This window comes from Porites lutea, chromosome 6, assembly GCF_958299795.1.
Source record: "Porites lutea chromosome 6, jaPorLute2.1, whole genome shotgun sequence".
Lineage (NCBI taxonomy): Eukaryota > Metazoa > Cnidaria > Anthozoa > Scleractinia > Poritidae > Porites > Porites lutea.
The window spans coordinates 9,603,549-9,629,581 of NC_133206.1; the positions used below are offsets into that span (position 1 = coordinate 9,603,549).

At 38.5% G+C, this 26,033-nt stretch overlaps 1 protein-coding gene and 1 long non-coding RNA gene across 5 annotated transcripts; one reads left to right on the top strand and one right to left on the bottom strand.

Moving 5' to 3' along the window:
* On the top strand, window positions 1–26,033 carry LOC140941634 (low-density lipoprotein receptor-related protein 6-like). Of its 4 annotated transcripts, XM_073390655.1 has the most exons (19): window positions 1–142; window positions 1,293–1,701; window positions 6,825–7,243; window positions 9,314–9,442; window positions 9,884–10,084; window positions 10,866–11,061; window positions 11,993–12,384; window positions 13,176–13,298; window positions 13,760–14,150; window positions 14,698–15,083; window positions 15,924–16,052; window positions 16,622–17,021; window positions 18,343–18,527; window positions 19,149–19,349; window positions 21,092–21,211; window positions 21,418–21,534; window positions 22,427–22,543; window positions 23,377–23,496; window positions 23,678–26,033. In XM_073390655.1, exons 1-19 carry the CDS (start codon window positions 88–90, stop codon window positions 24,541–24,543), a joined length of 4,956 nt encoding a protein of 1,651 aa, XP_073246756.1. In that variant the 5' UTR covers window positions 1–87; the 3' UTR covers window positions 24,544–26,033. The 4 variants fall into 4 exon arrangements, with proteins under 4 accessions (XP_073246756.1, XP_073246757.1, XP_073246758.1 ...); XM_073390656.1 differs by lacking the exon at window positions 22,427–22,543; XM_073390657.1 differs by lacking the exon at window positions 21,418–21,534.
* LOC140941649 (uncharacterized) lies at window positions 4,525–5,505 on the bottom strand. The gene is made up of 2 exons (XR_012166486.1): window positions 5,259–5,505; window positions 4,525–5,081 (listed from the first exon to the last, which is right to left on the bottom strand). It is a non-coding gene; the product is annotated as an uncharacterized lncRNA (long non-coding RNA).

Below are 26,033 nucleotides of genomic sequence, written 5' to 3' on the forward strand. Positions count from 1 at the left end.
GTTTCGTGTTGTACGTGGTTTCATTTTCCCTCTTGGATCCTTCAATCGCGGTTTCTAATGGTGAAACTACCGAATCGATAGCGTAGGATGAAACTCAAAGCATTAATTTGCTTGATGTGCCTATACTATAGGATATCATTAGGTAAGTCCCTTCGAAAGCGTATCTATGCGAAGTTGTTCTTTGCCGTGCAACTTTGATATTGATGTGCTTTGAGGTCGACATTTCTTTTGTGGTAATGAGCACTTGCGTTTTATGTATTACCGGAGATTACTTTGAAGAAGAAAAGACGCTTTTCTCGGCGACTGTGGGCATTTAGCTATTTCCGAACGATCTTTAGCGCTCGAAATCTTGTAATTTACACCACAGTTGTCGTCCATTTTGTCCATTATTGATCCGACATTCATCTCTGTGCTGCGATCGTAGATGGCGCGCTTTCGGCCGTTATAATTACGCGACCTGTTAGCATATGTCTGGGGAAAATACAGAGTGGGTGTTTTTAAACCAATCTTTCTTTATCTTAAATGCTTAGAGCAGTGAAATGAACGGGAACACTCCGAAATAATAATAACAACAACATTGAATCATGAATTCATTTGCACGTGGTATCTTAATGCATTTTCGCTTGTTGTACGTTTGAGATAGTTGTTTAGGAATGCAGATTACTGTTAAACGAAAGTGCAAGTGTGCTTTAAAATATATTTGGGTATATTTTGCGTTGCGTGATGGAATCGTAGATTTATGTTACAAGAGTACTCAGATACCCGTAATGGCCACGCGAAGTTTCGATGAATACGCTCTGAATGTTGAGTTCACTATTTTACCCTTCAAATTCACCTTTTGGATTGATCCCATTTGCAAAATGATTTAAATCTGAAAAAAACTTAATGTTAGGCTTTCCACATAAACATACTAGAGCGATGGGTTAACTTAGTGTCAGACTACGTGATTTTCGAATAATCTTTTTTTCCATACGTGCATCGCTTAGGAAAAGATGTAGGCTTATGTTATCTGTTTATTTACAGAACATTTAGCAAATCCTCGGAGAACATTGGCGATGAATTAGGAGAGGGTAATGATGCCCGTTTATAGAAACTTTGCTGATGTATTCTTCTTTTGAGTTTTGGGTCTGAAATATGCGAAATTTTGGAGATTTATTAGACGTGCGTTTATAAAAGCAAAATCAAAATTGATTGCCTCTGCTTTCGATTCGATTAACAATGCAGAACTTGGTATCTTCAGTTATTTCATACTTCTTTTAAGCTAACAGTTTTCTTTCTTTTCTGACTCACAGCTTATTCACCAAGGCTTTTATTTGTCAATCGAAAGGATATTAGAAAAGTTTGGACGAGTAGCAAGAACCAAAATGAAACTATCATTGTTGACGGTTTGGACGATGCCATCGCTGTGGACTTTCATTATACAAAGGGATTTATATTTTGGACCGAAGTTACCTTGGCAAAAATCAAGCGAATTCGCGTCTCTACAGGAGAAATCGAGGATGTTGTTTCGGTGGGTTTGGAAAAACCCGAAGGACTCGCTGTAGATTGGATTGCAGGAAAACTGTATTGGACCGATTGTAGAGATACTGAATGGGAAACAAGTAGAATAGAGGTCGCCAATTTAGATGGATCTAATCGTAAAGTTCTCTTTTGGAAAGATTTGGGTCTTCCAAGGGCAATTGCTGTCGATCCGTTATTGGGGTAAGTGTGACTAATTTTTCTATTGCTAACTTAAATACATCGAGTTTGGTTGATTGACTACTTCATGCTGAAATATTCTGCGATTTCCGGAATAGGAATGTCCTTACAAATTGATAATGACTGTGTTACGCGTTCATAAAATGCTGATTATAGTTTCGGGAAAGGTTTTCCAAATGGCTTTCACTTAAAGAGATAAATTCAGGTCGTAAGGATTCAAGAGGTAAGTTAATGAACTATGCACAATTAAAAATACATTAGGCTGTGAGCTTTAGTGAACAGTAATCTATCACCATTTTGCTCACCCCATCCTACATTTTTGTGTGTAGCTTTTTGTGATATTCAGGTTGGTTGTTATGTATTGAAAAGTCTGCTTATTCGTAAACATGTAGCTGGAACATATTCCAAGATTTCAGCTTAAGGTAAAATTCTGAGCCCTTGAGACCCTCTCAGCATCCACCCTGGAATTTGAACATACTTTAGTGCTGTTTTTATGTAACCACCGTGTCATTTTATGGCCTGGAACCATCTTACATTGCTCTAAAAAGTGGAAGAGAAAATGTTATATTATAATTCTGCAGAGACCGTTTGGTTTTAATTATGTGCTTTGGAAAAAAAGTTAGTGTGCAATGTTCATAGGAACAATTAGAACCCTTGGAAGTTAATTGTGTTTCAAAGAGATTTTTCCTTCTGTGGCGCTAATGAGTGACTGCGGACCTGTGAAAATTCTTAACGCAAGTAATGGCTTTCCTTTCTGTAGAAAATCTTTTAAAGTGCAATATCCATTCACAAGTGTTACCAGGTCCCATATAGAGAAGACTTTGTTAATGGTCTTGAACAATGGAAAAGCCTTACATTTCATTTGACCTTTTCTTAAATCAGAAACCAATGAATGTTTTGTTAATTATCCATTGTTACTGAAGATTTATTTACACTGTCTAATAACAGAGTGCAAATTTGATGCCCTAAATTACTACCTAAGAAAGAAAAATGTTTGATTTGAGATGAATTCAGACTCTTGAATACATGTAGTTTGTTTGTGTTTAAAGTTTCAGAGCCGGTTGTTCATGTCTTCTTTTTTAATGTAAATGCAAGCTCATGAAGGCAGTTTGTCATAATTTTGAAAACTTCCTAGAGGTGACAGGGTGTTTTTTACAATATGTACAATGTATACCTCATTTTAGTGTCATACGTGTGTGCCAACAAGATCTGTTCTTTGAGTCCCAGACTACAAAATGCATAGTTAAATACTCATCATCAATTTTCCCACCACTCAGTATTTTGGTGTTTATTTGCTTTTTTTCCTTCAAAACATTAATTATGATTTTTAACTTTGTATTGGCTGAAGTGCACAGGATGTCTCAGATGCCAGCGTTTAAGTAAATTTTAAATGCTTTATCTTTGATTTCTTTCTCTTTCAAAAGTAAAGCACCTAAATACCTGAATTTTGGTAAACCAAGAAGTGGAAAAACCTAACACCTGTAAACTGATACAAGCAGGTTGTGTGAAAACTCTGAGATTATAAAAAAAGTGAAAGGGCTTAGCTATGCTGTTATCCTCTTATAAGATTGAACCTACCACACATAAGGAGGATGTTGTTTATTTAGGAGCTGCCACAAGATTTGCTGCATAATCTGTTAAAGGGGAATTCACTAGTCAGGTGGATTTTCCCAACTGGAGGAAGGAAATAGGAAATATTAGATCATGACATGTTTTTCTTTGTCGGCTAGTTGGATTACAGACGGATTAATGATTCCTTTTAGGGCAGGGGTTCTCATAAAAATATAACAAAATGAAACAACTTGTCTTTACTTTACTTTGTCTTTATCATGTGATGGGATGATGTGAATATTTTTGCACTTGTTGGAATTTTAACTTAGTCTCTTACACTCCAAATTGCTCACTGATTTCTAATAAAGGTTTATGTTTTATTTTTGAACTTTACCAGCTAGGAATCCAAGGTTGTGCCTGCTGGGTCGAGAACAAACGTTGAATAATCCTATTAGAATTTTCCATGATATTTTTTAAAGGGTGCAGCGTAATATACAGTATTACATCTGGTGCATAAAAAAGAAAAAAAGTAAAAGGAAACAGGATTAGAGATAGAACTGTTTTGGTAGTTTGAGATAGCAACACCAGTTCATGACAGGCAACTATACATCCAGGAAGTTATTCCTACATGTAGCAATAAATAAATTGACACTGATCTGCTCCCAAGAACTATAAATACTTTCAATTGCTTTTTAATTGGTTTGAAATTTATTGAGTGCAGTATGGTAATGTGGTGAATTACTTTATGAAACTAAGGGTGGATTCATTTACAAGATATGTATATAGCTGTGGCATTTGCCTGGTACTGGATCTTCATTTTGTCTAAGTTTGAAAACAATTATTAAAAAAGGCAAATATGATGTCAACATGTGGTACCCTTGTAGAATCAGACACTATGTAGAATCTATGCAAATGCTATGTCACAAAGCTATGTAAAACCTATGTTAATGAGTCATACATTGCTTTACCCAGATCCTATGTTTTTTCTATGCCAGGACTATGTTTTTTGTATCGAAAATGCTATGTTTTCGCTAGTCAAACGGAACCTACTTAAAACCTATGCAGTTTTTAAAGGTAGGAATAAAGGAAGAAATGACATAGTTTCCACATAGCCTATACATACAGTTTACTTAGCTTGTGGAAAGAGATCTTAGACTTCATAGTCAACCTCATAGAAAAATTATAGAAAATAAATAGCCTTCACATAGGACTGAAATAGAGTTTACATAGTAAAATGGAACAGGGAACAGTTGATTAAATAGCTTTTGAATAGGGTTTGCTTAGAATTTAGATAGCCTAGAAATAGTAAAAACATATGAAAAACATAGCCTTTTTAAAGGTGACATATACTTTGCATAGCATTAAAATAGGGAAAACACAGAACAAATAGTCTTTGCATAGGTTTGAAATAGGATTTTAATAGTATTTGAATAGGTAAAACATATCACATACACAGGCTTTAACTAGAGTTCAAACAGAAATTACATAGAATTGACATAGTCTCTTACGTATGTAGGTTTCGATCTGCTTAAGCAAATGTAGTGTTTAAAATACGTTCGTAAAAATCACCAAAATAGTAAAAATAGTATAAACATATGAATTAGAATACCTTTTACATTGGTAAGAAATATGTTTTGAAACGAAAAATTGGAAAACTATGGCAATATAATACCACGAACACTAATAGTAACACAAATGCAGTATTTTCATGGAGGTTTCAGAATCGAAACCCCAAGTTAAAGTTTGCTTAATTTGCTTATCGTGAAGACTTTTTGCTGATGTCGTGCTCTTCAGTGCCATACAGTTTCCTTTTGACTGCAATGAATAAGTATCTGCAAACAGAAAAGTGGAGATTTTAAGGCAAATGAACATAAAAACAACCTGACGTTTTAGAATTGAAACGAAGGAGTATCAAAGCGTGATCGAAGGTGACCGATCCTTGTTCAGATACGCGAAAAGGGGAGACAACACAGGCAAATTGAAACGTAATTGAGAAAAACATCACTTACCAACGTTAGGAATACTTTTTGTTGAACCTGGCAGGAAAAAGACTGGAAATTGAAGTAAAAAGAAGCGTCTTCTTGTAAAACTGCACGCTTACAGCTCGTCTTCTTTGACTTGAAAGCGCCCGCGTGGAAACAGACAATTTTCACACCTTTTCATTGGTTGAAAAGGCCCATGTGACGATAAAACGCAAAATACGCATGTGTTGAACTCACGGGCTTCCCTGGGAACTAGTGGAAACAAAATGGCTGACAAACACCGAGGACTGCAGCTAGCGTTTCGCAGTTTTGACCATGCAGTTATATTGAGGAGACGTCCACAATCAAGACGAAGGATCGAACCCAATGTAAAAGAAGAAAATGATGCATGGAAGTATCATTTCAAGTGAAGAAACTTTAGGGAAAAGCTAGAAAGGAAAGTTAAGACAGGGACGATGGATGTAGCGATTCAATGCTTAACAAAAATCTTCTCACTAAGAAACTATCTGCAAGCACAAAAAATTATAGTACATGATTTTTCAGTGTTTTAGTTTAAAACACTGCTTTTTACTTTGGAAGTATGCTTAGCCTTCTGTAAGCGCTACCATCAACATGCCTAGTCACTTAAAAGCTATGTTGGAATATCACATAGGAAACGCATAGACTATATATATTTTTCATATGAGTGACATAGGAAAAATACGGTTATGTAAAAGCTATGTAGCCTTTATGTCATGATAAAGCGAAATAAAAATGTCACATAGTGAAAATATAGGCTGCAAATATGTTTCATCACATTGCATAGAATATACATAGCACTATGTAAAAGCTAAGAAACTTGTTGGAAATAAAAGTGAAGATTGAGATGCTATGTAAAGGCTATTTTGCTTTGATGCATAGTGAATACATAGGATGCTAATTGGAAGGAAAAGCAGAACTTTCTATTGCATAGTAAATACATAGCTATGTCAAGACTATGAAAAGATTTTGAATAGTATTTGCATAGGTATTCAAAAGCTATGTGCTTTTCAAATAGCCTAAACATAGTTTCAACATAGATTTTGCATACTTTGGACTATGTTGTTTGGTGTGTTACATAGTTAATACATAGGCAGTAGTTAACATAACATAGCTGAAACATAGTCCAACATAGTAAACAAATAGCATGAGCATAGGTTTTACATATGTCTGGTTCTACAAGGGTAGTATTCTATTCTGATGAGAAGGGGATCATGTGTACTTGCATTAAAATAGTGGTCCACCATATCATTGTGCTTGTTTCAGAGAAAACAGCCATTAATCTCTAGGTAGTACTTAGCCTCGTAGCAGTAGTTTCCTTAACAAAGTGTTTTTTTCCTTTAATGGTTGCCTCACAATTTGTTTTTGAATACTTTCAAGTTAAACCAACATTAATAAATATAATAAGAGTTTAAAAATATACTTGGTTACATTTAAAATCATGTTGAAGAATCAGTGTTTTTGGTATTGTTTGTGCCTATTGTTAATTACAGCCAGGATTATCGTTAAAACAATCTTTATGAAGGGTTGTGTCATAGTCTGACCTCTCATTTCTTTTGATTTTATTTTTTCTAGGTACATGTTTTGGACAGACTGGGGTGAAGAACCCAAAATAGAGCAAGCTGAAATGGACAGCTCAAATCGCCGGGTTATTATCCGAAAAAATATTCACTGGCCCAATGGGCTAACAATAGACTACAGTGTACAGAAGATATACTGGACAGATGCAAATTTACATTATATAGACAAGGCCGATTATGATGGCACAAATCGCGAGAGCATATTCAGGTCTTCTAGACAATGTATACTGGGACATCCTTTTGCTCTTACATTGTACGAAAATAAAATATATTGGACAGACTGGAAAACAAGAGGAATTCACTCGACAAATAAGAACAATGGACTGCGGTGTCCAGTTATTGTACCAAATACTGTTTCTCCAATGGACATTCGTGCCTATGAACCTAAGAGGCAGATGCCTAGACCTCGACCTGGTGAGTTTAATTTCAACTCTTGTTGTCTTGTTCATTTGTTTTCCTTGAGGTTACGTATCGATCATTATGCTGAGAGCTGTGTACCAATGACCACTTTATTACCTTAATCTCTTTAATGTGCCTTGTGACACATACAAATGTAAGTCTTAATGACCGGTTTATGCTAGTACATAATGTACTGTATGGGTGCCAAAATGGTTCAAATAAGCCCTTTCCTAACCTTTCACATTATTTGCTATCTTTGAGCAAGGTAAACTTGAATTCCAAAAATAATAGTCCAATTTTGTTATTTAAGACCATGCAACAGTTAGCCAAGGGTGACATTAGTAGTATTACTGTTGGTAAGTCTGTTGTGAAAACGAAGCCGGTTGTCGGAAATCTGGTCTCCTGGTTTGATTCTCAGCTTGGTATACAGTCTACTCATATTAGCAAGCTCTATAGCTCAGCCTTCTGTCATCCACACAACAAGTCATCAGTCACATGCATATTTGCAAGTTCTTAAGCCCCCAGGAAACTAAGAACTTGGTGCATGCATTTGTCACTTCTCATGTTGACTAGTGTAATAGCCTTTTGTATGGTCTACATGTACCTGCCTCGCAGCTTATCAAGGTTTAGCCTGTTTTAAACACTGCAGCAAGGCTTGTTTGGTGTGCTTCCGCCATATTACACCATTGATGTATGAGCTACATTGGCTTCCGTTATAGCAGTTCATTCATTTTAAGACTTTGTTATTTGCATTCAAGGCTATCTATGGCATAGCCCCTACAAGCATTTACAACTTAGTTTCTCTGAAATCACAAGGCACATCCATGTATTACCTCAGATTGGCTGGTGAGTTTTTGCTACCACTGTTAACATTTAGAACTAAGGTCACTCTAGGCGATAGGTCCTTCCAGGTGGCAGCGTCCAAGTTATGGAATGCACTACAACGCTAGCTTTGTGACATTCCATACTTACATACTCTTAAACACCATCTCAAGATGTACCTTTTTAAGTTCGTTTATAGTGAAATGAATTTTAATTAGTTACTTATTGATATTTTAGATTTTTTTTTAGTATTGTATATATATTAATTCTTTTTTTGTTTTTGTTTTTTTTTTCATATTGTAAATAGGTTTTTTTAATGCTTTTATTGTCAATGTAATGCGCATTTGATCATTTTTATGAATACTCGTACAATACATGTGATTAAATTATTATTATTATTATTATTATTATTATTATTATTATTATTATTTAGGCATTTGTTTCTGGTTGTCTGTGACAATGAATGGCAATTAGAGTGGACTTGGATTGAACTTGAAAAAGCTGGGCCAGTGTCTTCACATTTTAATTCTCTGCCTTCAAAAAAAAAGTTATTATGGTGATTTCAGCACAGAATTGACTTAAAACAGTCATACTCTCATGACATACATGTAGCCTCTTAATTTAATCAGAAAACCAATTTCAAGCTGTTTGGTAGATGAGACTAGTGAGATGTCCGAAAATCTGCAAACATATATATATTGACAATGGTAATTTTATCAAAAAAATTGTTGGACTGCAAGGGTTGTGGTCCAGGTACATTTTGCATTCATACACAGATTTTATTTTGTTATTCAAACCACCATAAAGTCGCACTGTTAGGAGAGGAAATCCTTCCCTACTCTCATCTCTGAGGATGAGTGTGAAAAGCAATGATGATGATGACGATGATGGTGCTCATCATAATTTGGCCTCTACAATGTATGGCAGAGATGTAAGGGAATGTGGGTAGTAGTAATAATAATACTACTTTAATCATCCTTCACCTTTAGGGCGTTTTCAGGGATAATGAGACAAATAATTTAAATGAAACATAAAATGGTTAAAAATCCCAATTTGATAGAGGCAAACCAGTTGGCTGGTTTACAAGGGTGGCCAAGAATTTGAACTTGGACTACCAAGAACAAATCCAGCTAGGGGTCAGAGTGGGACTTGAACTCGGTGCCTACGAATTGCAATTTCCAGAGCTCTAACCACTCATCCACGGATTCATAAAGGCTTGGAATTGTACCATTTTGAGATAACTACTCTACCTACTTTTTACAGGTGATAACCCATGCAATTCAAGTACCAATGGAGGATGCAGCCATTTATGTTTATTGAATGCGCATGGTCATTCATGTGCCTGCCCAACTGGGGTAAAGCTTCTTCAAGATGCCAGAACATGTGAGCAAGGTAAGAATCGTTTCAAGCTAGCCAATCATTTGGATATTGCAGCTTGTTTGGGTATCACATTACTACTACAGCTTGAAATGCAGGTACATTTTTCAGGTGAGGAAGCACTTACTGGTAGTATCCTACAGTTAAATCACCATCTTTGATTTTCAAAGAAATGGAAGAAGAAAACTCTAGCTGTTCTATTCCCTGCCTACTAATTACATACACCCAGCAACCTAAAATCTTAGTGATAACCCTGATTTGCTCTAAGAGCACAAATTTGCAGTTTTTTTTTTCTTTTGTTACAATATAAAGTGCTCCAGCTTTTTTGTTTGCTGCTACTGTCAACTAAAACCACACCTCTGAAGATGAAGGAAAAACTCACAAATTTCAGTTTTAATAGGTGAAAGGCTTCCTGCATGAACTTCCAGTACTTCATTTAGATTCATTTTGTTACAGGTCCTGTACAATTCCTATTATTGGCACGTAAAACGGATATACGGCGTATTTCACTTGACACACCTGACCTCACTGATGTTGTTGTGCCAGTTTCTGGTCTACGACATGCAGTTGCCATTGATTTTGATCCAGTGGATAAATTTGTCTATTGGAGCGATGATGAAAAGCTTGAAATTAAGAAATCCAAAATGAATGGAACAGGTATTCTGCACATTACTTTGTCATTGTGTGGTATTTTATATATAATATGTATTTCATCACAGATAAAACTCGATGAAAAGATTCCAGTATAACATGATTTTGCAGTAGTATACAATGCGAGTGGTTCAGTGCTCCAAGGTGTCACCTTTTTGGTTGCCATGACAAGTTGAAAAAGTTTGAGTGACTAAAACTGTAACGAAGGTAGCCACCTTGGCAACCGGGGTTTGCAGTCATGAGCAATTGCCTTTTAATAAATAATAATAATAAATATGAAACTTATTTTGTGCAGATACAGTAAAAATATTTTCATATGTGCATTACAAACAATAAGATAAGAATAAGTCAATTAAAAGCTATCTTAAAAAATAAATGTATAAATAAGTCAATGAACAGCTATCTTTGAATGTTTCTGTTCTCCGCTCCCAAACTGTTCCACAGTTTAGGAGCTGCCGAATGAAAGGTTCAGTCACCAGTGTAGGTAGGCACCGTGCGTTGGCTGGTGCCAACAAAGTTGCATTCCTACATGCAGTTAGTTCCTAGATGTATAATCTTTTTAAAGGTAGGGTGGTCAAATCAGTTTACTCTCAAAAGGTTAAATCATGGTAAAAAAATAAAAATAAAAATAATGATAATAATAATGAAAGAAAAATAATAATAAATAAAACCAATATGAATGGATTATAATCATTTCAATTGTAAGTATTATAATGTACTAAGAGAGTAGTCAGGTGAAGACTGTGAGCCAGTGATAAATCATACTCCTTTGTTTACCTATTCCTAGATGTTCAGGTAATAGTGAATGCTGATGTCAGACATCCTGATGGTCTTGCCGTTGACTGGGTGGCACGAAACTTATACTGGACTGACACAGGCACAGATCGAATTGAAGTCAGCAGGCTTAATGGATCATCAAGAAAAACCCTTATCTCTAAAGACCTAGATGAACCAAGGGCAATAACACTATACCCTTCTCATGGGTGAGTTTTGTCAGTCTTACCGTAACTAGGATGATGGTACTGTAGAGGTACATACAATTCAGAATTTTGAGGGGAGCGCTCCTCAAATTTGGGTGCCCAATTCTTTACCAAGGGAGTCAAAATGTGATGTGTGGTCTGAATAATTATCTGTAATTATTATATACTTCTTATTAATGACAGAACAGACAGGGTGGATAAGTTTACTATATGACCTGTTTAGCGCTATTTTTTGACATGAATACAATAAAAAACACCGCAAGTTATTTTCAACATCCACATATAAGAGGTCATTCAAGGTCATGTTCACTGAACTGAAATGACCCTGGTAATATGATTGAAATTACAGGACACAGTTTCTTTGACAATGAGAATTTTGGACCTGAGCCTGTGATCAATTAACAACCAATAACTGATCAGCAGATAACTTTAAAAGAGTATCACCTCAATGAGTCTTACACTTGAGCCCACAATACAGTCATGTGACAGAAGATAGCCTTTTATGAAAGCTGACAATTGACCATAATATGGATGTCCACTATCAAGTTTTGTGTTTAAAAACACAGATTGTATATATGCCTTGGACACCTAGCTACATGCAGTAATGCCCAGTCATTACAAGAAAATCTTGGCTTAGCAGCCAATTAAAGCGCATATTGTAACATATTTTATTGTACTGTACATGTAGGTATACTATTGTAGCCGTATAAGAAATACATGTAATTTATAAGGGTTCAAGCAGCATCAATTCCAGCTTTCTAATTGGATATACCTGGCATCTTGAAATCTTAGTGGCCGCCATGCAATTTGAACTGCTATGCTCTAATGTCGACACCTACCGTTGAAGCATGCTGTTTATGTACCTTTGTGTTTTTTTAAAGGTAGGAAAGAAAATCTATACAACTTCTTGTACTGAGAATTGTTTCTTTTCTAGCCACATGTACTGGACTGATTGGGGAAAACATCCAAAGATTGAACGAGCAGAACTGGATGGTAGTCATCGTATTACTTTGGTGAACACATCGGTGGCTTGGCCTAATGGCATTACCATTGATTTCCACGAACAAAAACTCTACTGGGTTGATGCCAAGTTGGACAAAATTGAAATCATGAATCTTGATGGAAGTAATCGTAGGGTAATTCTTGATCATAAACTACCACATGTGTTTGGATTTACTGTGTTAGGAGATCGGTTGTTTTGGACAGACTGGCAAAGACGTGCCATTGAGAGTGTCAACAAAAAGACTGGCGACAATAGAAAGGTGATCATTGACAGTCTACCTGATATGATGGGATTGAAGGCTGTCAATCTTAGCCTCTCTCATGGTAAGATAATGTTATTTGTTTTGATTACGTTAAAATTGATAGTTTTATGTGTTCAACTCTTGTCGATGACCTGTCTTTGTTGGATGTAATAGAAGCCCAGAAGGTTGTAATAGTGTCTGGCAGTGTCCACCTCTAGTGTCTCTTTCTATGCCGCTAACCAAGGACTGTTGTTGTCTTCGTCTTGCCTTGTCAGAGTGTGGTTAAACTGTTGTGATTAAGGTGTTTAAAGGTGTTTAAAGTGCATTTGTTTCTCCATCTGTAGAAACAAGAAGGGAATTTGACCAAGAGGAGAGTTTGTTTTGGGTGTACACATTTTTGAACATTTACACATTGAGTATTAGAAGACTTGCGTATGAGCTTCTCTATCAGAAGCTCCTCCGACTTCCTTGTTGCTACAACCTCGGACAAAACTTTTGGAGGCATGCATGTACCACAGAAATACCAATTTTTTTATCTGGGCAAAAATGGCCATTTTCCTCCTTCCCTTATCCAATTTTGTTTATGGTAACACGAGAAATTACAGTGTATACACGTTGGTTCTTAGACCAAAACAACATTGGATAGGGGGTGGGGAGGGTGCCTACTTTTTTCCTGTTTAGAAAAGATGTTACTGTGTCAAGAGTTTTGTTGTGGCAAATTCATCTTTTTTCAGTTGAGGTTATGTTGTTAACTTGGTCTTAAATTGATCAATATATCTGTTGGCGTGGTTACATTGTTTGCATCATTATTCCTGAAGAGCTCCTTAGAGGAAGGCGATGTGCTGTGATAACGAAATTGTGCTGTTGTTTCAGGCTCAAATCCCTGCCAGCATAACAATGGAGGTTGTAGTCATCTGTGTCTGTACAGGCCATCAGGAGTAAAGTGTGAATGCCCTGATGGAATGGAGCTGCTTGCTGACAAGAAAAACTGTATATGTAAGTAAATACCTGGGCATCTAGACTGATAGTGGTGTGCTGACCTTTGATAACTTTTATTGTGTCCGCATGCGGAGTGTCCATTTTGTAACTTAAATCTGGATGTGCTTAAGGCTTGTCTCACTGTAAACATTGTGTAAAGAGAATCTCTTTACAATGATAATGGTAATCTGATTATCATTATTTAATAAAATTAATGGTAAATACTTGCTAGTCACAATGAAGCTATGACCATTTACAGTGCCTATAGGAAGGTAACAGGCTATGGCTCATAGATGTTGCAATATCATTGACACCAACTTCAGAACAATTTTAATCTGGACATTTCCCTTTCATAAGTGGGACGGCATAACAGGATCCATGAAGACATTAGGCTTTCCCTTCCTTCGAATTTATCTTAAACTAGTAAGGGTAACACTTTAATCATTAAACATCAACAATGCAACTGCTTTTTTTTTCAGTGCCAGAAGCATTTCTGTTGTTTTCAAATCCTAAAGATATCAGGAGAATCTCTCTTGACACCAATAATGATGCAGTGATTCCATTGGTTGGTGTCAAAGAGGCAAATGCTCTAGACTTCAATGTACAGGAGATGCAAATCTACTGGACAGATACATCCCTCAAGTCTATAAACAGAGCTTTCCTCAATGGAAGCCAAATTGAGCGCTTGATTGTTGTGGACTTGCCTCACCCTGATGGTTTGGCTGTGGACTGGATAGCCCAAAACCTGTACTGGACAGACTCTAAACACCAAAGAATAGAGGTGGCAAGACTTAATGGACAGCACAGGAAGATGTTGATTTGGAGGGACTTGTGGGAGCCACGTGAACTTACTGTTAACCCAGTTTCAGGGTAAGCAGGCAATTGACGATTGAAATTATTTTGTTAATCCGTCCATCACAAAGTTAAATGTATGTTAATAGCTTGTGTGAGATGTATTTACATGTACACATCATATGCCAGGTTCATGGCTTCAACTAGTTTGAAATGAACTGCCTATTTTACGTGTACTATTTTACATGCAGGTCTGGGTGTAGTGCTGTGGGTGCTAGAATGTTCAGTTGTTGTTTTCCTTTGACCTAAAAGGCAAATGCTTGCTGATAATGTCAGTTGAAGTGGTTCTGCTTTTTAGGTGGAATTGCCTTAACTGATTCATAAGGGACAAAATATCACATTGATATTCTTAACTAATCACTTATGTCATGGGTTGATATAGTGTCATGGTTCATCGGTTTTTTGGTTTGTCAAAATTGTAACAATTTCCTCAGTCTAATTACTGAATGATACAAGAGCTTACACAGTTACTCTGCACTGAAGAACCACTTTGCTGATGCACCACACCACCACTATGTCATTTTATATTTTTCTTTATGACTGATCACTCTTATTTGTGCAATAGACATATGTACTGGGCAAATGGTGGAACGGAGCCAACAATAGAAAGAGCAGACTTGGATGGCTCCAACAGACACACCGTGATTGTCAATGTCACACGTCCAACTGGCTTGACAATTGACTATTCATTGGGGCTCATTTTCTGGGTTGATATTGAGAACCAGGTTATTGAGTGTGCAAACTTAAATGGAACAAACCGTCGAATAGTTGCATCAGGTCTTCCCATGCCTTTTGCCTTAACACAGTACAAGGATTATATATACTGGACTGACCATAAGCTTAACTCAATCTATCGTGCCAACAAGACAAGTGGATTGGACCAGACAAGAATCAAATCCCACACTGATGACATTACAGATATTCTAGTGTTTCACAGCAGCAGGCAAGAAGGTTTGTGTATAATCATTATTTTGATACTGTTATCCCTACAAGCCCAAATATAATTGTATATTTTCTACACACTGCTGTCTCTATATATTTCCTGTGGTACTGAATTTGTAGGACAACCATGACCATTATTTTAACCTGATGTATGTATGTAGATAGGAAAGGTACAAATGAATGTCGGTTGAAGAGAGGTTTGAAGTTTAGTACGTGTACATGTAGGCAACTTAATTCAGCAAGGGTCGTCCTCAACCTACTCTAAAGTAACAGTAATCACAGATTAATAAAGTGCACATGAGATTCCAGATCGTGCTTGATATTGCGTGGTTTGGCAATTGGGAATGTGTGTGATGGAAATTGCAAGCAGCTCTGCATTGCAATAAATTTACAACCTTAAATATACAGATAGTAAATGGCATGTGTACGTAGATGCATTAAAAAAAAGTGATGATACTTCAAAATTAAAAGACTACCGAGTATGCACAAGGAAAAATTGATGTAATTGAATTTCCTCAAGAGCCCCTGTACTAGGACTGGATCTCGCATCAAGTATTGGACTGTTACGGGTAAATGAACAGAAATTTTATGATGTGTTCACAGGGGAATCACGTGAAGATAATGCACGTTTAATTTGTTTTTATTCAGGAATTCATTTGTAAACTTTTTGCTATTTTCTTTTGATGATGTTTCCAAAGGACTTTAAAGGCGTTTTATGCCTAAATCGCACCTTAGACAACCTCTCTGTAAGCAAGAGTTAAAACGAAAAAGAAAAAGAAGTTGTTTCCAGGTTATTTTGGGCCTTGTTTAGTGAGTTTTGCCTAACATATTGTTTGCTTGTTTATTTAGGATGGAATTCCTGTGCCAGGCATAATGGTGGATGCAGCCACCTTTGCCTGGCTAAACCAGGCCAACGAATGGTGTGTTCCTGCCCAACTCACTACACCCTGTCGTCAACAGACAATAAGACTTGCAATGGTTAGTATTCTCCAACGTGATACAGTTTGTCACTCACAATTACATGTAATGGGAATTCCTATTTCTAAACTCTGAGTTGCCCAAATCTCCAAACCGATACTGTCTTCCTGCCCAACTCACGGCTTAACTGACAGACGACCAATAACATCATTTCATTTAATTTATTTTTTCCGTTCCCTTATAAATATTACAAGACAAACGTAATTGCTTGAGTCAGAGAAAGTTTGCAATACGCAATAAAATACAGTCAAGATCGTTACAGCATGTACATTTAAATAAGTTTGTCACAAAAAGAAGGAAAAATGAAGAATGGAAAAGAGAGGGGCACGTCTAGGTCAACTAATATTGTGCCCCTGAAATAACGTAATACACCACATAACAGCGCGACCTTATTGACCCTTCAGGTCCATTTCCAGAGTTAAATACCATCAACTGACATGATACAACTCACTTTGACTCTGAAGATGCCTACTGCATACATGTAGGTTGTCAAACCGTCTGTCACTGTCAACAACAGTCCTGTGATTGCAGGATCAAACTCTTACAATCCTTGTCGTATTTTTTTACAGCTCCTCGAGTATTCATGCTCTTCAGCACCACAACTGACATTCGGAGAATCCTATTCAACTCATCAGACAACCTAGAAGTCGTTTTACCTGTGCGTGGTCTGACGGATGTTCGTGCCATTGATTATGATGTCCATAGTCACCTCATCTACTGGATTGACAGTGCAGCAAAAGAAATAAGACGCTCTTTTCAAAATGGTAGCAATGCTAAGACGATAGCCCTTGGAGAAGATTCCTCGCCTTACGATCTGGCTGTTGACTCATACGGACAACAGCTGTATTGGACAGACAGTGTGAAAAACAGCATTAACGTTTATAGCTTAAGAAAAGGGGTGTCTATGGGTGTTGTCTTTCATGAGAGAGATGTTCACCCACGATCTATTGTGCTTTATCCAGAGATGGGGTGAGTGAATTCTTTTTAATTCTGTTTGATTTATTTTATTTTCAGTGATTAGTAATCCCCTCAGCAATGGGCTATGGCATTTAATATCCGTACCGTATCCCTGAGGAAAACTGGGGACTACTCGTAGTCTACCCTAAAGATTAAAGTTTTTTAAAAAAAATAGAATTGTATTCACCCTTGAAGACTTCCAAAATATACGGGTCGGCGGTCCTACCCATGAAGAATATTGGTCTACCCCCTGAAGATTTTTGGGGAAATTATAGCTTCGCCTTCAAAGAATTCCGTGTATTTTTACTTTACTCCTGAAGAAATCCTCAATTTTTACAACGCACCCCTGAAGAATGCCATTGGTCCTCAACCTGGGGGGAATAGCCTTGTTTTTGATGGTTGACTAGCACAGTGATACCGCGTCATCGTGTCCATCTTAGGGCCATAAAAAGGTAGTTTCCTCTCAGAAATATTCGCGCCTGTAGAATATGGTAGTAACAACGGGGGGACGTAATGTAAGAAGGACTTTCGTTTGGGACAGTTCCACTGTATTTTAAATTTTCATACTTATTATTGCTTGTGAAGCTCTTATCCATTTTTGTAACATTTTAGCGGGTGAAAAATTGGGCAACTTGGTAGAAATTTTCAACGCACGGTGGGGTTGGGTCGTAAATATGTGGAAACTGTATTGTCTTGATCATTAAAGCCCTTAACCCTTTAAACCCCAAGATCAAAATTTGAATTCTATTTTGTTGCCCTTATTCATTTCCTACCGAAGTAGTGGAGAGAAGTTGATAAAATATCAAGCAAATGTAATTCTCATGACTACTTTGTTTTACGAAGCATTGATATTACATGGAGAAATTTGATGCTGATCACTCTTAGGGCTTAAAGGGTTAAAGGGAGTGCCGTTGGTAGGACTAAAAAGATTTCATGTAACATTCACTAAATAATGTTGTACATATACGAGCTCTGTTGTTGACATTCCCAAAGATCTCAAGCCTTTTGTGGTCGCTTATGCAAATAAGGTTCAGCCTCTTTGTAGATGGAATCTCTTTGGCTAGATTGCAGAATACCCGGCCTACTAAATATCTAACTTAAAAAAAAGCTGCTCCCGCAGTCCCACAGTCGTTCGATTTGTATCATAAATTCTGATATCGACTGTGGGACTGTGGGAGCACTCGTTTTACTTCGGCATAATACAACACGACTGCAAGACTGCGGGAGTAGTTTTTCAAGTAAGACATGTAGTGGGCCGGGTATTCTTCAATCGCTATTTATTTCCACATAAACCTCTAAAAACGTTTTTCTAATCAGTTTTTACCATTTTCAGACAAATGTTCTTTACCAATGAAAAACCGGAGAAGAAATCCATCGTGCGTGCAACAATGGCTGGTGCGTACAAGGTGACACTCTTCAGCGCGACATCTCCAGGGGATTTGGCAGTGGACAAGGCGAGAAACAGACTTTACTGGACAGACACTACAATCAAAAGGATTGAGTATGCCGATCTCACAGGTACGGGTTCGCCATTAAATGCATTATATGATTGCCACTCTTGTGTATGTTGCATATTTTGTCAAAACAAACAAACAAAAACAAATTAGTCAGTTAAAGCTTAGATTAGAACCAGTGACAATAAACTAAGCATCCATTGGTTGGCAGGAATAAAACGTTTTCGTACAGAAACGTGTGAAATTTCTTGTTGTGGTCAAAAGCGAAGCAAGAAGAAAAATGCACGTTTATTTTAAATATTTCAGAAGTGGTTTTCTTCTTTTCAAAAGGCCAATTTTCTGTTGCTAGTGCTCTTTAAAAGAGGTTTTCCCCTTCGTCTCCTTTATCAACGTAGTCTGCGTTCAATTGCGAAAAAAAAAATTAACATGTTGACAAGGTCATTTTTTGGCGACCATTTTCTTAACGTGTTACATAAAAGTAGATCGTGATTAAAATAAGGGCTTAGGGAACTGCACCCTCTTCTTCTTATTTTCAGCCCTCTTCTCTTGATGTCGATGAGAACTTTACGCGAGTTTAAAGTGAACGCCAACAACAAGAGTTACAGTTAAAGAACTATACTAATACTTGAATTGTGTCTTCAGTAATTAACACATGTAGCTCACAGTCGAATAAAATACCTTACAGGAATGAACCGGGCCACACTGATTGAGACGAATGTGTTACAGCCTGTTGGCTTAGCAGTCCATGGAAGTTATGTGTACTGGATAGATCGTGAGTCCCGCAATGTCATGAAAATCAGGGAGGATGACCGTCGTGGCCGAACAGTGCAAGCAGCTATTGATGATTTATCTGACATGATTGTCGTTGATACACTGAACACATCAGGTGTGAAAATTCTTTCATTTTACACTTCTTCTTTTTGGTGATTTTTTATAATTCAAGTGGTTATAAATAAGGATTGTGTTGTAGTATTTGCTGGTGAGTATGTAGGGTGGCTTTGAGGGCTTATACGGCGTACAGGACGACGACAACGACAGCGTAAAGAAAAACTTAGGTTTAATATGCCAAACAACCACTTTCCTCGGATCACTTCGTTTGGTGCATTTTTCCCGCCCTCTGTACAACTGGGCCGTTAGATTACTACATGCAATGCGATGTAGGTATGGGGGGATTAATCAGACGATGTGAAGTATTCCTTTCCCTTTGCGGACTTTGTTGCAGCACCTACAAACAAACTATAGGAAAATACGCCAACATTTGGCTTGAGTGCGGTGTTAAGGTTGAACGACCGGAAATTCACGTTATGAGGGGCTGTGTCACGGCAGTCCAGTTCATTTTGTTTAATTTTGCCAATTACTCGCCCTCAATCGCTATGGAACTGAAAGTAAGCAAAGAAATTACATGTAAATGACAAAATCAGAGACGCGAGACAAACATGTATGTCTCCTGAGCATTATTCTTGAAGTTGCAAGCAGCAGGGATCATCTTTGAAAACTGCTAGGCTGAACAGTTTTCAAAGGGTCCTAATTTCAATCCGTTTCAGTCTTCTTCAGTTTTGCCCATCCGTGACATCTGTTGTTTCTGTTATGTTATTTTAACCTTCCTTTAACGTTTTAAGCGGTTATTTTTATGTTTCTCTTAATTTAACGGGCGTTTTGTAATTTCCTAATTTGGCTGAATTTCGTGACACAGCTCCTTTAAGCAAAGACGTTTTTGAGCGACGCACGTCAACCGGATGCTAGCGGTCTTTTTTCATCCTTGGTAGGTCATTTGGCCAAATTTTTGGACAAATTGTCTCTATAATGGTAAAGGCACTTAGAAACAAAAGTTTGGTGGCGTCAAGGTGCTTTAAAATGAAAAAAGACCTCACTTGCGTTAGTCTGCTACACAGCCGTTTTTAGTGTCGTCACGCAACGCTCCTCCCCACTAAGCGTTGCGTGACGAAATGGGGACATGTGGGGGAAGTTTCCTTGTTACAATCAACGCCCGATAACTCGAAACTTCAAGGGAAATCGAAAGAGGTTCGAGTTAGCGGGAGTTCGAAGCAAATAACCGGAAATAAGAAAATGGGGAATGAATGCAAGTAACATACACAGTTCAAAACTTGATTGATACGCAGTGCTGGACACTGTATTTAAACTGGACTGACTAAAGACAAAGACTACATGTTTGTTAAAATAATTTAATTGTTTCGGACTGCAGTACACTTTTTTTCGACTTGTCAGGCATTAAAGCATAGTTAAGTTATAGAGGGTAAATTAAGTCAAGGTTGTCTGGTGTCAACGTGGGATTTGACCTGGCATATTTATTACTATTTAGTTTCGTACCCCACGGCGTGTGCGGCACTCCTCGGATAAAATTGCCAACAAAAAGTTCGTTACAACATACGCTACAACTACAAACGCGCGCCCAGAATTTGAATCAAAAAACTATTGCGTGATAACGGGATGTAAAGGAATTTGCGTGCGTGCCTGCAGGAAGTTGCAAGGTCGTTTCGCTTGTTCAAGCTTTGCAGATCGGGTTTGCAAATGATAAAATTAAGTACCAATATTTCGTATATGAACTGGAGCCAAGTTTTTGCTGGTCGCGATGAAGGGTGTAATGGTTGTTCCGTTTGGTTCTTGTAGTTCACCCCCCTTGTTTCAAGAAGCCTTGTTCTCATATCTGCTCTGTTGGTGTGCATGGGCATGCTCAGTGTTCTTGTCCCATGGATATGATTCTTGCTGAAAACAATTCTACTTGCAGAGGTTAGTTGTCTTATCACTACTATGAGTGACAAAATTTAGAAAGTGAAATGATTTACAATAAAGAAAGGAGCACTATTAATTTTACTGTTTGTAACTAACTGAGCAGTGTACATGTATATTGCAATGATTTAGCAACTGCCTTTTAAGGCAATGAAAAGTTGCTGCCAAAATGTATGAAATTTATCAAGAACATTATTCTTTAACAGCTCCGAAGACGTGCAAACCAGAGCAATTTACTTGTTCCAACGGACAATGCATCCCTCAAGGCTGGATCTGTGATGACAGCGAGGACTGCGTTGATGGTTCTGACGAACAAAACTGCAGTAAGTCCCTTTCCTATCATTCTCTACATGGAATGATTTATTTGTGGGAGTACCCTTAATCTACTGTATTTTGCGGACTCCTGCAGGATCCCCGCTATTTTCGTAGTAGTGGTGTTCGCTGTATTGCAATTTCGTCGTACCGAATGTATTGGAAGAAATGTGGGAATTTCTGACCCTTGTGTCCGCTTAGTTAATATGGTTTGGTTTAGCTGGTGCGTTATGCTGTAACTCGCCTAAAATGGCTCCGATGAATGATGTTGCGTATGTTATTCATTCAACATACTATTATCACGTCGACAGTAACTTTTTTAAAAGAAGCAAAATATATCAATAAACTAGTAATAACCAGGGCCGAGTTGTTCAAAGCTGGGTTAAGATAACCCAGGGTTAGTGCGAGATTTGAATTCAGATATGAAAGCTGAGAAAGCATTTCACTTTTAATTCTTTTTGTCTGCAAGTTGATGATTGGAAGCTCTAAAAATAGCACAGAAAATTATCCGAGAAAATGCTTTTGAACACAAGGAAAAGAAACCCGGGTTAAGCGCTAATCGGCCTTCGAACAACAGAAGGTAGGGAGTACAGGCGAGGTCCATCGCTCTTTCTTCTTCTCTGCGTTTCGTCGATTTCACGCGATAGGAAGTCAAAACGCGCGTGATTGAATTATGAGTGACAGACAGTCCAAACCCGCTTGATTGTATTGCGTTGTATGCTTTCCATTCGTTCTTAGTGAAAGTCCAAAAAAACGCAGGCTGCGTATTTGCCACGCATGCGTAATGGCAACTTGGAGATAAGGATTGCGGTCTCCTCTGGTCACCCACAGTAAAATGTCATTTTTGGTAAGATTCTCAGACCGGAATGTTGACTATCACTTCGCAATTTGACTTCTAAACAGCAAAATGCCCTAAAGGCGAAGTGAGATGTGATGGAGGAAAATGCATCAGTGTGACGAAACTTTGTGACGGTAACACCGACTGCGAGGACGGCTCGGATGAGGAACCGAACAATTGTCGTAAGTCTAACGCTTCATAGTTCTTGTTCCTATAACCTTTAACATCAGCGTGCATATTCTCTCACTGTTCTCAGTACACTTCCAAAAATTCTGAGTTAGAAGAATTAATTTTGTTTAACAATCAAAGCCTTTTGGTGACGTTTTCTGAAATCCTAGAAGCGTGTGATGTTTGATAAGCAATTATCTTAAGTCAAAAAAACCAACGGAAGTAGATATCTCGCTTTTGCGGGCACGGTTGCGATGGAGATTTCCTCGTTAGACTTTTGTTCGGCGATTTGCTGCTGGGTGTCTAAACGCTTTGCCCAAAACAAAATCGCCGTCCGGTTAGCTCAGTTGGGAAAGCGCTGGTCTTCCATATGGGAGGACTTGGGTACAAACCCCGCCCGGATTAACAGTCGGAGTCTTCACCTAATATTGAAGATCTTGTCTCAAACCAGATGACCGCTTCATTAGGCGGTGACCATGAGCTGTAGGCCTTGTCTCCTTCATCTTTTCTTATCAAATTGGAAGGGGAGGAAATGAATCCACATTGCTGTTCGAAAAGAGTAGGAGACGTAGACCCCGGTGGTGTGGTCTATCTCTCATGGTGGGGTGGGGGGCTGGGGGGGGGGGGGGTGGGCGTGAGGGGGCAGTTGCGTGCCCGCAGTAGTCATAAACCAATTCCCCACATACTCATTGTTTTTTGTTGTTGTTGTTGTTGTTGTTATTTTTTCATTCTTTGTAGCACTTAAATGTGGGGGCAGTTACGTGCCCGCAGTAGTAATAAACCAATTCCCCACATACTCATTGATTTTGTTGTTGTCGTTGTTGTTGTTTTTTTTCATTCTTTGTAGCACTTAAATGTGCTGATGATGAATTCCCGTGCACGGTTTGCATTTCAAAGGATTGGGTCTGCGATAACCAAGATGATTGTGGTGACAATGCTGATGAGATAGATTGTGACGTCATTACAAGTACGTATGTTCTCTGCAAAGTGCACACCTAAACGTTTACGTCTTCTTCTTTCTGCCTTCATGTTGCGTACGCTCACTATTTGCCGACCAAATTCCCATGTTTCACTCCCCAACCTACGTAGAGCCAACTTTCTTTAAAAGGGTAAAGCGAATTGCTTAAATTTCTTTTTTGAATTTACAGAGAACGCTACTGTCCCAAGAGTGACTCCATTCAATCATTCAAACCTCAGCGGAAAAATGGTGGGTGTCATTGTAGCGTCAATCATCGTGTGTGGCATTTTCCTGACTGTCGCGGTCCTGATGTGTCGTAGACTGAAACACGGTCCTGACTGTAACGTAGCACACGAGATTGGATTGGTTGTCACTCCAGTGCTTCACCCTAGACCTCGCTCATCAGCTTCATCGTCGTCCGCATCATCCCATCGCAATGTATTTCAACTGCACCGCAAAGGCCCGGGGTCGGTGGGCTCATCTCACAAGCACTCGAAATCAAACGGAACCGCCCCTAGTCTGAGTAATAGGTCCAGTACAACGCAAACGGCGTACGATCGCAACCATTTAACGGGGGCGTCGTGTTCTTCCACTGCGTCCACCGTTGTCACCGCTTACTTTCACGAGCCGCTCAACCCTCCGCCGTCGCCTGTAACAGAACGATCCCATTTTACATCACGATCACGCCCTTATTGTGAGTCTCTAATTGCACCGTCGTCCTCTGCGTCACATAGACATTACCGTCCCAGAATGCCGCCACCACCAACACCCGCATCAACAGACGTGGAGTCTGTAATTAGTAGGCATCGCGGGCGAAGACCTCATCGTTGCCGGTATCAGCGGTATACACAATCTTCGTGCACAGAGTTGGCGTACGATTCGGACCCGTTCGCGCCACCTCCGACGCCAAATACGAACTATATGTCGGAAGCGACGCATTTCTCGGATCAGGAGGGTCCTCCTCCTTCTCCTGCCATGACTGAGAGGAGCTATCATCCGCATCCTTACCCTCCACCACCTTCCCCTGTGACCGACGCCCCGTCAGTGGTTTTATAACGCCTTGCAGAAGTGGAAGGATCGATTCTCGTAACTGTGTCACATTTAGCGTCATCCAGTGCGAGGTCATGAACAGCTCCAGGGGCTTTGACCAACGATATCTCACTTAATGCTTGAGGGGATAAAGTACGTGACCATGTAATTGTCACTTGTAAAATAAGAGCACAGTGGCAGAAAAGACGTGCGTAGGTGAAGACGAGTTCGCTAGTCTTGACACGTCCGTGCCGCGAACAGGGCTGATAGAAGAACGTGACAGTTAAATATAGGCGCGTTTTATGGCAACCACAGTGTAGTTAAATTCAAATTACACGCTCCTTGGATATCGGGAAGATTATTCTGAATCAAGGCAGATATGAGCCTTGCTGTATGGAGCACTTGTAGCTCTTATCCTGCATCTCCGCAGATAATCTGAGAGATGCTTTTGACATCGGACAGCTGAGGTTTGATTATATCAGTTTAAAGCCAGCGAGTGTTGTCTACATTTAGCCTCCCACGCAGACTTCATTTTGGCTTGTCACGCAATCCTCCCCCATGTGGGGCAGGAACGCGTGACGAACGCCAAAGAACGTCTACTTAGGAGGCTGGTCTACACTAGGTTATTTCCTTCCTTATCAAATGATTTTGCAACTACGAGGCTATACCCCTACAATGAGGAGATACGTGAATATTAGGGAAACACGGATATCTCGATCACTGTGCATCCCCACCTCCGTAGACAATGTCTGTATGCACTCTAAAGTGGAGTCACTGTTTTTCCGTGAGCCTTTATTTTTCACTTCGGTATTCGTCAGTGGAGAAGTTTAATGTTTCGTACTTCCCATTCATTATACCTCATCTAAGGGTTCGTACAGAGTCTTGGAAAAGAAGTTTTTGTTTTAAAAAGAAGTCTGGAAAAAGAATAGGAATTGTGGATCCAAATGTCTGTACGAACCCTGTATGAATGATGTAGTAGCTCTGTATCTCGTTTTTAGACATGAAGAATGAAGGAAAGTTAGATATGATAGCCTCTTAGTTGCAAAGTATAATGCTGTTATCCTCTTCTTGTGATGTTTGGTCGTCTCGCTTCCTTGATTAGTAATTCACAGACGAATCTTCGACAGTCATTCTCTTGCTACTGTTCGTCACTAATGGATCAGTGATCGGTTAGCGAAGCGTTGGCGACTATTGATGATTTAGTCGTTGTAGTTGACTTTCTGTCCATCTCAGAATCATTTGCATTGGTTAATGAATAACAGTGATCGTTAATGGCTTATTAGTGATAATCGGTTCCTCATAACAGACTTAAGTTGCATCATTTTTGCTTAAGTCAAGTAGCAACATTTACATGGCTTTAAACTCTTTCAAAGTTATTTATTGTAAATATTGTACATAATTTGTAAAGTGCTTTACATTTAACCCAAGAGTATCTATTGTCAAGCAGTTTTGCTGATGACTTTTAAATTTTCTTAGATTAATATATTTTTAAATAAAGACGTTTGTATAAACAACTG